The sequence below is a fragment of the Limulus polyphemus genome, unplaced genomic scaffold (assembly GCF_000517525.1).
Source record: "Limulus polyphemus unplaced genomic scaffold, Limulus_polyphemus-2.1.2 Scaffold467, whole genome shotgun sequence".
Taxonomy (NCBI): domain Eukaryota; kingdom Metazoa; phylum Arthropoda; class Merostomata; order Xiphosura; family Limulidae; genus Limulus; species Limulus polyphemus.
The window spans coordinates 460,462-472,608 of NW_013666077.1; the positions used below are offsets into that span (position 1 = coordinate 460,462).

General features: G+C 33.9%; 1 protein-coding gene across 2 annotated transcripts in view; it reads left to right on the forward strand.

The window, feature by feature from the left end:
* Window positions 1-12,147, forward strand: part of LOC106458463 (integrin alpha-PS1-like) — a 128,506-nt gene that overhangs the window by 61,764 nt on the left and 54,595 nt on the right. For both annotated transcript variants that reach the window (XM_022384687.1, XM_022384688.1), the window contains exons 2-4: window positions 5,851-5,978; window positions 10,681-10,760; window positions 10,928-11,104. In XM_022384687.1, the coding sequence (XP_022240395.1) occupies window positions 5,851-5,978; window positions 10,681-10,760; window positions 10,928-11,104 (385 nt within the window). The remainder of the gene's footprint in view (window positions 1-5,850; window positions 5,979-10,680; window positions 10,761-10,927; window positions 11,105-12,147) is intronic.

A 12,147-nucleotide genomic window follows, 5' to 3' on the forward strand; every position in this document is an offset into this window, starting at 1 on the left:
AAACTTTTGTATATAAATCATTGTTTATAATAACTATTTGTAATAACTGTTATTGTAAATTGTATTGTTGTTTATATATATTAAAACATATTTGTATCAGTCTTGTCAGCAAATATCATAAATTGGATACATATCGGCATTTATTTAACTACTGAATTTAAAGTATAATTTAGCTCGGTTTCAGACCATTCGAAATTGTAATACGTAACATTTGAAACTGACACGCTTTTGTCAAATGTTGAAAATTACAGAGTAGTATCCAGGAGTAAAATCCTGTCGGTACTCACCGGTACTGAGTATCGGAACTTATTTTTAAGGCAGTACTAGTACCGGGACTTATTAGAATTGCTTTTTCGGATGAGCGTGCGTTCCATTGTTCCGTCAGAAAGCATTTATTCTTTGACACCCAATTGTATTTTTTTTATGTTTACACGTAGATTTTTTTTTCCAAAAACAGGTCCACTTCACCCAGTTCAGTACCTATACTTTTTTTTTTTTTTTTGAGAATATCACCCCTGGTAGTATCTAACCTAAGCTCGTATGGAAAATGAAAAGTTTGTTGACAGGTACAAACTTGAAGCGTTATTACCATCCTTTGTTGTTGTCAATGTATAGTACTTTCGTCTCACACCACTTTGTATGTGGATTTGGATTAACCTAAACCCCGAGAGATATTATCGGTGTACGGCCGAAAATAGTATTAACAGCGAGGGAACACAATCGATGACTCATGTATTTTAATAATTATAGGTTTTAGTTTTCTTGTGTGTTTATGTTTTGTTTGTTTTTGAATTTCGCGCAAAGCTACGCGCGCTAGCCGTCCCTAATTTAACAGTGTAACAATAGAAGGAAGGCAGCTCGTCATCACCACCCACCGCCAACTCTTGGGCTACTCTTTTACCAATGAATAGTGGGATTGACCGTCACATTATAACACCCCCACGGCTGAAAGGGCGAGCATGTTTGGTGGGACGGGGATTCGAACCCGCAACCCTCAGATTGCGAGTCGAGCGCACTAACCACCTACGTGTTTATGTATGATATTAAATTTGTATTGTGTTCATTTATGTATATGTTTATATATATGTATTATGTTATTTTAAAATAACTTGACGACTCCAACGTTTTAATAAGTACAATAATTTACTGTGAAAAGATAAAAGCAATAAAAAGCTAAAAACACTACATGTTTCGGTGTAACGTGCTCCACCATATTCAGGTGACAAAAAAAAAAAAAAAGACGCAAAAAATTCATTTATATACTCATATAATTGTATCTGTACAATTTGCATTTTGTACAGAGATGCCATTTACAAAATTGACTTCCAGAAATGTACCTCTGTGGCACCAGGACCTAAATCATTTGTTTTTAGCCATTTCTAACGATTCTCTTATATTAAATTCATTTTTAACTTTACTTCTTTAAGTATTTCGACATTGTCCCAATCAATAATATGGGAAGAGATCGCCACATGTTCCGCCAAGGACGAATTACTAGTTTTGAATTTATCCACATTTTTATTTTCTTTAATTCTAAATTTCAAATTTCTACTAAGTATTATGTGTTTTTTCTTACCGTTTATTATGTGACAGCCATTACTTTAGTTGTCTCGTCATGCATCATATATATAACACGATCATTCAACTTCCGACCAAAATTACTTCGATTTTAAACCGTGCTTACGAGTGAGATGTTCGTTGATTTCATACCAAATTTAATTTCGCGTTCTCATTGACTTGTTAATGTATCATTACTACATATATATATAAGGATTATCCATGAGTACATCAAAGGTTTACTTTAAGATGATGAAATTTTACACTAAAAAACTAATTTTGTCGAATCTAAATATCTTTGTCTAGAATTGTGTTCGATTTTGTACCTAGATCACTAATTAATAATAGAACTAGTCATCTTTAATTTTATTGCCATTAATTTTTACGTATGTGTCTATACTATTAAACATTTATCGATATATGTTGGATACAAGTATTTAGTTTTAGAAAGAGTGCAGCGTACAACATAGAAATATCTAACTTTGCTGAATAATGAATGCTGCTGTTCACAAATTGTTTTATATAAAATCAATAACCCATCGATCTATCATATAAAGTAAAAGAAAATGTTTTATGTTTCGAAACTAAAGCAGTTTGTGTCCCATTTAAATAGCAACGAGGACAATAACGAAGTACGTTAAAGTATTAAGTAACACATTTCGTTCTTAAAAATTATGTACTTGATTAGAAAAATAGAAAACTTCATAGGTGTTTGATAAAAGCCACGGCAGTTAACAAAATGGCATTTCGCTTTTCGTCTCTAACATGACTGATCGCGTGTTAATTGGCCATTTCAGATGAAGTCTCATGAGAGACGATGATTGTTATGTACGTGCACGTTTTAATTTAATTGACTTCAATTTTAAACATCAACAATCTCAGTAGCTGAGATTCTTGAAAGAAACGCACTAGTAGCAGTGTACAGCACAACATAATAAGATTTGATATTAGCAGTGTAACTTAGTGCACACTGAGATCTGACACTAGCAATGTAATGAACTATACACAAATGCCTGGCTGTAAGAATGTTCGGTACTACGCACTGGGATCTGACAATAGCAATGTACTGAACCATGCACAAATGCCTGGCTGTAAGAATGTTTGGTACTACGTATTGAGATCTGCTGGCTAAGGATCATAATACCTATCAAGAATAGGTAGTTGCCTTATCCAATAAGTCCAGAGTGATACACCAAAATAAAAGAAAAGTTCCAGAGCAGGACAACAAGGAAAGAAGGCATCTTAGCTAAACTTGCAGAGGGTTTAGAAAGGCTTGCGCATTTATCTGACTTGGATGCTTCACATGAATTGATGGATTCGTTGGCACTAGACCAATTTATAGATGTCATAACAGAAGAGGGTATGTACATTAGGCTGAAATAAAGTACGTGTACATTTTTAAAGAAAACTCTCCAGTTTGTGTTAGAACTGAATCCATTAAAGTCGCAGATAAACAATTAAAGGTGCTATCAAGAAGTTAAGATATCATCAGCTCAAGTAGTATTGAAACATTAACTCCTCCTGACGATAGTCTAGAAGAACTAAAAGAATTAGTCCGGCAACTAGTTGCTGAGAATGGAGAAAATAAACTATAAGACAACAGAAATTTCAAATATAACTTTAAAGGTAATATTCCAAGAACTTCAAACGGACTTTGTGGAATAAAAACCTCAACCCAGAGAATGTCAGAAAATGGAACTGTAGTAAATGTGAAAAATCTGACCATCACAGATGAGACTATGAGGAATCAATAGCTGTTAATATACCAAGGAGACAATATTCTAAAGAAGATTCTTTGAGCCCAACCATATCAAAAGAAACAACTAAGAGCCAACTTTAAAATCATTCAGCACAACGTATTAATGAAGAATGTAAACGCTGCGAAAAGAGGGAAGCACGAAATATTAAAGATGCCCAGTCTAAAGTACAACAGAGTATAGTTCAAAACGTTTACATCCAAAAGTGATGATGTGATACAATATTCAACTGAAAGACGCTCAGGCAAAAGATACGAGTTTGAAACCATTCATTTAGTGAATAGTGAAGAAAAACTCTCGTGCCAAACATTCACTCCATACAGCCTCAATACAAAGATGTAATGGGTACAGCGGGATTCATTATGCCTACAAGAGGGCTTGTTATATAGGAAATGGGAAGATACCAGTGGACAGAAACAACGACTACACCTGGTACTTCCACAGTCTTTACATTAAGGAGCACTTTGTCATTCCACAACCTTCCAACAGCTAGGGCACTTATATGCTAAGAAGACATTGGAGAAAATAAGAAACTATTGTATTTGGTTGAGTTCCGTGGATCTGTAGAGAACTGGTATAAATTGTATAATCTCTGCTGGGAGCCAAAAGATCCACCAAAGAAATAGCATGATCAGCTACTGCAGTATTGTATTGGAGCACCACTTGAGAGAGAGTTGCTGTAAATGGGTTTTGTCCTCTGCTACAGAAGAACAGTGGGAATAAATATATCATGGTTGAGATGACTGTTTCATCAATGCCAGAAGCTCATGCCGTTCCTAGCCTGGAAGAAGAAGCTCTAATAAGGAAACTCGTCAATGAATTTGTTTCAAGATTTCGAGTGTCTATGGAACGTCATTCAGGTCAGAGATGGAAATTTGTATTAGCCTGTTTTGTGGAAATGTGTCAACTTCTTGGAGTTAAAAAGACCAGAACAACTGCTATTCATTCATCTTTTGATGGAATAGTCGAGGGATACAACCATACACTTAAATACTTTAGCCATTCAGAAAACATGGGACCAAGGCCTTCTACTGCTACTTATGGATTATTGAATAGCTGTGCAAACAGCTACAGACAACACACTGTCATTGCTGATGTTTGGGAGATAACTCAAAGTGTCAGTGGATCTTTTGTACTTACATCTGGATGATAGTCACTCAGCAGCATCTCACATGGAGAGAGGATAAGAAACACCATACACATCATACATTACTTTACCCACTGATAAAATGATAAGCTGCTATGGTGTTAATGCTGATAAGATTGGATTTTTTCAAGGTAACATGACATGAATATACAATCCACACTGCAAGAGAGGATACACTCCAAAGTTAAGCAGGTGTGGGGGAGAACCGTATGCTGTACTGAAAAGGAACACTGATGTAGTTTACAGAATACAGAAAAATACAGACAGTCCAAGCCAGAGGTCTTCCACTATAATAATCTTTGTAAGCATGTTGTTGAGAAAAAGATGAGCTGGATAACTTTGGAGAAAAATTTGTCGGTGGGAAATCAACTTACTGAATAGCCCAAAGTTCTTGTCAAGACTACTTCCAGAGGATCACCAAGGACAGAGCCGCTAGTGGATTCATTCGGACACCAAATTATGGAGAACGCTCCATAGGCAGGACAGTACATGACTATAAGGGACAAAAGGTCATCTCATCTGCATACTATAATCATCGGAAAAGAAAACTACCGAAAAGACTTGGCGAATGATCAGTTTATTGTACTATTTTATTTGGGTATTAGAATCTTTCAAGAGACTTTACAATCCGGGAAGGATCAGTGTTTTTGTTGTAAACTATGTACCTAATATCTTAATTTATGTTTGTTTGATAGGGGGGGGGGTGTTTTGATGCCATTATGACACAAGATTTAGAAATTTCATGAAAGTTAAGGCCTTGTTAGGACCTAGACATTTCATGTAGTATGCGGATATAAGAAACAACAGTATGATATAAGCAAAAGAATCAGTTAATTATTGAGTAATAAGTGATTCAGTCCAGTCTTAGTTAGTGAGATAGACAATAAGAATTATTGTGTTTATTTGTCTGTGATTCAGTGAGTTAATCAGCTTGTTTGTTATCAATCAATTAACAAGAAAGTTATGGAAGTAAGTTTATAAGTAAGTTAGGAATACATTAGTATCAGACTTTTTGTTATTGCTTCTGAAATTAGGCCTACCAGTGAAAGTAGCCTATAGCAAACGTTATTGAAGAAATATACTATTTTGTTATTGTTATGTGGGCTGTAATTCGCATTTTAATCATCAAGCTATAAAACACCATCTAGCGACAGAACACAATATAACAAAAGTTATTAACTGTTGCGTCTGAAACTTTGTAATAGAATTATATAAGGTCAGCGTATTCAGTGTCACCTGAGGAGTCCCCGAAAAGTGACAATGCACTTGGCTGATTTATATTGTGTCATGTTGTGTTTTACACTTTTGTTGTGTCTAACTCATTTTAAAAGACGTGCACCCATTAATGTTTTTGTTGCCATGTTATAAAGTTGCCGTGCCTTTCTTTAGATTACTTGTAGGAGCACCTCTAGCACGGAATTATCGAGCAGAAAGGAATCACTCGGGCGCCCTCTATAAATGCGAGTTAAAGACATACAGGAAGGACTGTAGTCAAATTGACATTACACCTGATAGTGGTAAGTGAGTTAAGTGGCTTTTGTGCATTTCTGTATTGTATACAAATTATGTCCATTCAAATATTTAGATATACCCAAATTTCATTGATTTATGTATCATTTGTTTATTTTGTTAAGTGGAAAGCTGCACAATAGGCTGTCTATGACCTGCTCATCACTGGTATCGAAACCTGATTGTTAGCGTTATAATCTTTTAGATTTACCATTGAGTCACCAGGGGCCTGATTTATATATGTAAAGTAACGCTTCAAATGCAGCATTTGTCTTGTAACTCACAATTGATAATCAGCTTAATTCTCTTTTTACGTTATCTTTGTTTTGTATTGTGCCAGATATAAATAAAATTAGAATTTTTTTTAAATGTGTATAAACAAGAAATTACATATTTTTAAACTAAACTTTTTGTGACATTTCGATTCAATTTTGTTTGTTTTAACTGCAAAGCTGTACAATGAGCTATCTGCACTGTGTTCATTGCAGGGATTTAATTCCCGTTTTTAACATTATAAGCCTTCAGAAGTTTAGCGGAAAGTCTGGGGCTTATAAAGCACTATGAATGTCCGCAGAGGGCAGAGCGCAGGTAGGCCGTTGTGTAGATTTTCGTTTAACAAAAAACAAAGAACTAACTAAATATACCTTGAAAAATAACAAGGAATCAACTTGTAACATTATTTCCTATTAGATAGAAGCGCCAATTTCTCAAAACACCCAGAATAGCTTAACAACAAAAGATAAAGGTTTGAAAAAAAGAAAATACTTACTGTACTGAATAAAGAAATACTTAGGAAGGAAATATTTGGGAAGAAAGTAAAAATAGTACAGCTGGAAGTTCATATTTTGCTGTACAGTTTATTATGCAAAACTATTTAGGGTGCCACTCCAGAGATGAGAATCATCAATGTTTGTCAGTGGTTAGCGTGACGCACTTTGGATCCGATGTTGCCCGGTTTGCGCCTCGTTGCCACACACACACAAATTTAAAAAATCGCGCATCGTACATTATGGATATTGGTGAGTCATAAAAGTGACTGGCAAATCCAACCATTTGATTGGAGTAGCCCACGAGTCGATTATAAGTATGTGTTGACTAGCTGCCTTTTTTCTTATAACGCACCCGCGGTTCCAAAGTGCAGTGCCCGATTTTTTTTTTATAATAATATGATGCGATCACTGAGCCTGAGATCCACAGTCCGGAACGCTAACCATTTAACAGCGCTCGCCACATACAAAATGGAAGGGAGGCAAGTGGGTAATTTTAAGAACTTATAAGTGACAAAAAAGAAGAATGCATAACAATATGTCAACCACAATCCATATGCTATATCCATTGCCACCTCGTCCTTTTCACCAATACCAGGGCTTATCAGGCCAGTGCGATACAACAGACAGAAATGACTGAGATGCTATTTGTATTATGGAATTGTATGAATAGCTGTTATGGTATGAGCTAGATAAAGTAGGTAAAGTGTAATTTTAGTTGAACCATTTACAAACCTGAAAGCCCGGCATGGCTAGGTGGTTAGGGCGCTCGACTCGCAATCTGAGGGTCGCGGTTTCGAATCCCCGTCCCACCATACATGCTCGCCCCTTCAGCCGTGGGGGTGTTATAATGTGACGGTCAATCCAACTATTCGTTGGTGAAAGAGTAGCCCAAGAGTTGGCGGTGGGTGGTGATGACTAGCTGCCTTCCCTCTAGTGTTAAACTGTTAAATTAGGGACGGCTAACGCAAATAACCCTCGTTTAGTTTTTAGCGAAATTCAAAACAAACAAACAAATCACAATTAGTGTAAGGATTAAAAACACAATATCATTGAGTTATTTTAACACCAATTGTTTATATTTTTATTTTTACTTGACTTAAGCTCATCGTTCAGATAAACTGGTGAACCATCAAGTTAGTCTCATTCATTCATTCTTCCCGGAACGGGGCGAGCAACAATAGTATTAACGGGAAAAGACTGCATTAGTAGTTCTAAAAATTATGAGAGAAAATTTAAGAGAATGTATAACAATATGTCGATCACACAATATCTGAGGCCATTCACCTAATACCGGGCTTATTATGTCGCCTGGGATACAACAAACACGGTATGGTTGAGACACTATTTATAATATAAAATTGAATAAACAATAACTATTATGATGAATAATATTAATTAAGTTGGTGAAGTGTAATTTTGAAGACTTTTATATTAATCATTTACAAATTAGACTTAGAGCAAGGATTAATAACACAATATTACTTATGGATTTTTCTTTTCTTTACAAAAACGTGTAGTTTCAGTGAAGAAAAGAAAAATCACGAATGACATAGAAGCTTAATCTATTCTTTGATTCACTATTAACTTAGTTTCGCCGAATTCACAGCTCATCACTACTGCTTGAGTAAGCGGAGCGAATAAATACATTAGACCTTGTATTATTGTGTAATGTAAACAGTTGTAGGATTGGGTATATAGTTCTTTACTTACCATTACCTGAAACACGTAAAGTATTTTAGATTATCAGTAGTGAGTATACAGCCATACATCAAAACCAGCACAGTATTACAGTGAACACCACAACATAAAATGTACTTGTTATACCTTGTAATATTCGCAGGAAGTACAAAACAAAATTGTACTTTTTTTCGTTTTCTGTAATCATTGATATTTTTTCCCTGTCCTCCGATGGGTCAGCAGTAACTTTACGGATTACTGCTCTAAAATCTGTGAAGCGATTATTCACCGAAGTGAACAGAGCGCATTTGGCTCATTCTGTAGTTTTGCGCTAAAACAAACAAACTTCGTTTTTGTTACACCATATTTTACACAAGAATTTAAGTCGTTACTGGGTTAAAAATTAGACGAATTCATAAATTTACAAGAATATTATTATTTCAATAGTTTGGTATATATTTTCTAAATTGACGGCATCATGTGCTTTTGCTGCTTTGAATAATTTATCGGAGAGTGTAGTTGAACTTGTACAAAATTTCAGATTCTTGTTTGTCCAAACGGATGCTCTTTATGTAATTTACAAAGTCAAAATGAATTTATGGGATCCAAGTGTTTATTTATTTGTTTTTAATGACAGAACCTTGTCGAAACGTTGTACATTTGGTGTTATGTTAAACTTATATTAAAGTTTTTCTTCATTACCCATTCAAGCCGTCTCCAACCATTATTAGTCTCAAAGTGGGTTCCTCGTCATCGAATTTGCCTTTGCTTTAGCTATATTTTGAACTGATCATTCTTTTTTGGTATCACACGTGCTTTCTCTTTGTAAGAAACGTTTTTATGGTTGTATTAACTTGTACATACATGATATAGTTTACCTTCTACTCGTGAAAAGACGTATTTTTTTTTTAAGAGGGCGTTTATATATAAACTTCATGAAGTAATGAAAAATGAGGCAGTTTTTAGTAGCGTCATTAATTGTAAATAAGTAATAAACATGTTTTGTGATTTTGTCAGGGTTTCATCTCGTTAGTTTGTCCTGATGTATTTCACTGTTTAGTGTAATTATTAGTACAACCAATAACGAAATCAATTAATTTACACATTTGTGGCTACTTCAAGTGTTGAGTGTTACTGTTAGTATCAGTATCAGGCCCTGTATAATATGTAGTGTTTATGATTATTTTAGAATTTTAACTAAATTTATAATGAGGAATAGTTTTTCTCCTAAGTGTAAAATTTAGTTAACTTGAACAAATTGATGGTAGTTTCTGTACATACTGATCAGCACTTTTTTTTTTAGATTTTTAAAACGGGGTAAACATTTTGTACTGTATAATTTAATAGAATAATTGGATATATTCTCAAAATCAAATGTGCATCTTAATTTATCATGATCATGTTAACCTAGATTTATATTTTGGTTGCTATAGTAATTATAAAATAATCAAATTGCCTCTAGTAATAAATTATGCTTCAGTTTACTGGGCTATAATTATAAATTAATTGATCTATAAAGCTTAGAAACAAAGTAAATTTGAGTTAATTTTAAGCTTAAGTGTGTATTATAACAATCTGTGTATAAGGTTTAAAGTAGAAAAAACTACAAGTACAACTGAAATGTGTATAAAATTGTATTTATTTTCCTTCTAGTCAAGGCTATAATGGGAACACTTCTAATTATAAATGCTTACAGTTTTTTAGAAAAATGCTAATCAGTTATTGGCTGATAAGCCTTCTATGCACTAGCTTTAAATGAATGTGAAGTTTAAGTTCATTTGAACTTATTTAAAAAATTTTAACAAGTGCCAGCATCAAATGATAATGGAATGTGATCTTGTCACTTAATTGAGAAGACTTCAAGAGACTTGTGCCAGTTGTGGACTTTCAAGTCTGGGACAGAAAATGTTTTCTTAGACTTTTAGAATTATGTTTTTGCTTGAGTTCAATGAGTGTACTTATGGTGTAGTTTAGCTTATTTGAAATAATGTAGAATTGAAATAATAATTAAGTATGGCACTGTCTGAATAATTTTATTAACATGGCCTATAACTTTATACCTTGCCAAAAATAACATTACATTTCATAAACTCGTATAATGTTGTTATACGAGCAGATTCTTGTATTTTCTCATCAATGTAAACATGCAAAAACAGAAAATTATCAGACATCCAAGCTTTCAAATTGTAACATGAAGGAGTTGTGTTTCACTAGGAAAGTTAACCATTCCGTTTTCTTTAACTTATTTAAATCTTAATTTCAGAATCATCTGATGAAGTTGATAAAGATGGGCAATGGCTTGGTGTTACCGTAGCAAGTCAAAAACCTGGTGGCTATGTGGTGGTGAGTATTCCTACAAGACAAGTTTTCATCAACAGTGTGATGTCTTTGAATTTTTAATACTGTCAAGTTATTCTTACATATCAAAATTTACATTTTGTCTGTTGTTTCTAGCAGTATTTAGAACTAGCTCCAACAGACACAGTTGACATTCTACAAATTTTTTTCAGACCTGTGCTCATCGATATGTTATTAAAGGCCTAGGTTATCGTTGGGGAGAAGGAATTTGCTATTCCTTTAAATCATCTTTAGTATATGATCGTCAGTGGCAACCTTGTCAATTCCTTAACAAAGGTCATGAAGAGTTTGGTTATTGTCAAGCTGGAGTTAGTGTATACGTGTTGGAGGTATGTAAAAGTTTTACTTGTACAAATTCAGTCCCAATGTGCCACATGTATTGTTGTTTTTCTATGTGTAAGTATCATATTATCTTTTTATTAAAACTATTTTATATCAATGCAATTTTTTTCACTTTTTTATAGTAACTAATATCCTATACTTGGTTGTCTTCCTTCGTGGATTTAGTATTTTATTTATTAGCTTTTGAGTTTGGTGCATTGTACTATGAAGGAAGCTTTCTTATATTAGATATTCTTTTAAGACTTGAATAAAAAAGATAATGAAGTTTTTCTTTTCAGTTTCTATGCATATATATATAAGATTTGTCCAAATATGTATCACATAGTAGGATGGAAGATGAACAATTTACATACAGACCTCAGTAGTGACTCAGTGAACTTTAAGGTGATAACACACACACCCATTCTGTAATTTTGTGGTTATTAATTAGTACAGGGTGATTTCACAAAATATTCTGGGTGGAGTGAGTCTTCAGTCATGGATAGTTGAAATTTTCCCAATCTTTGAAGATGTAACTTACTATTTTTTTTATTGGAGGTCATGCTTTAACCCTTTGACTATGATCTACTTACAATGTAAGTAGATATGCAACTCTCATGAAATTTCTCTATAAAAATGAAACTAGTGGATGAAATTCTTTTAAATTTGAGATGAAAGGTCCTACAAGTATGTAGTTTTGAAAAATAAGATATTTAATTTAGATTTTTAATTTTTCTCTCTTAGTCTCACAAAGATGAGTCGTTTAACAAAAGTTTAGAATTTTATTGTATAGTCAACGTGATTTTCACTAAGGGAAAATCTTGCCTTACAAATCTTTTAACATTCTTTGAAAAAGTTACTGCTTATGTAGATGAGGGTAAGGGTGTAGAGTTGGTGTATCTGGATTTTCAGAAAGCATTTGACAATGTGCCATGTAAAAGGCTTGTAAAAAATTGGTGTGGGGGATAAGTTAGCAAACTGGGTAGAAGAGTGGCTGGATGGAGGAAAGCAGAGGGTTGTTACAAATGGAGTTCAGTCAAACTGGATTAAT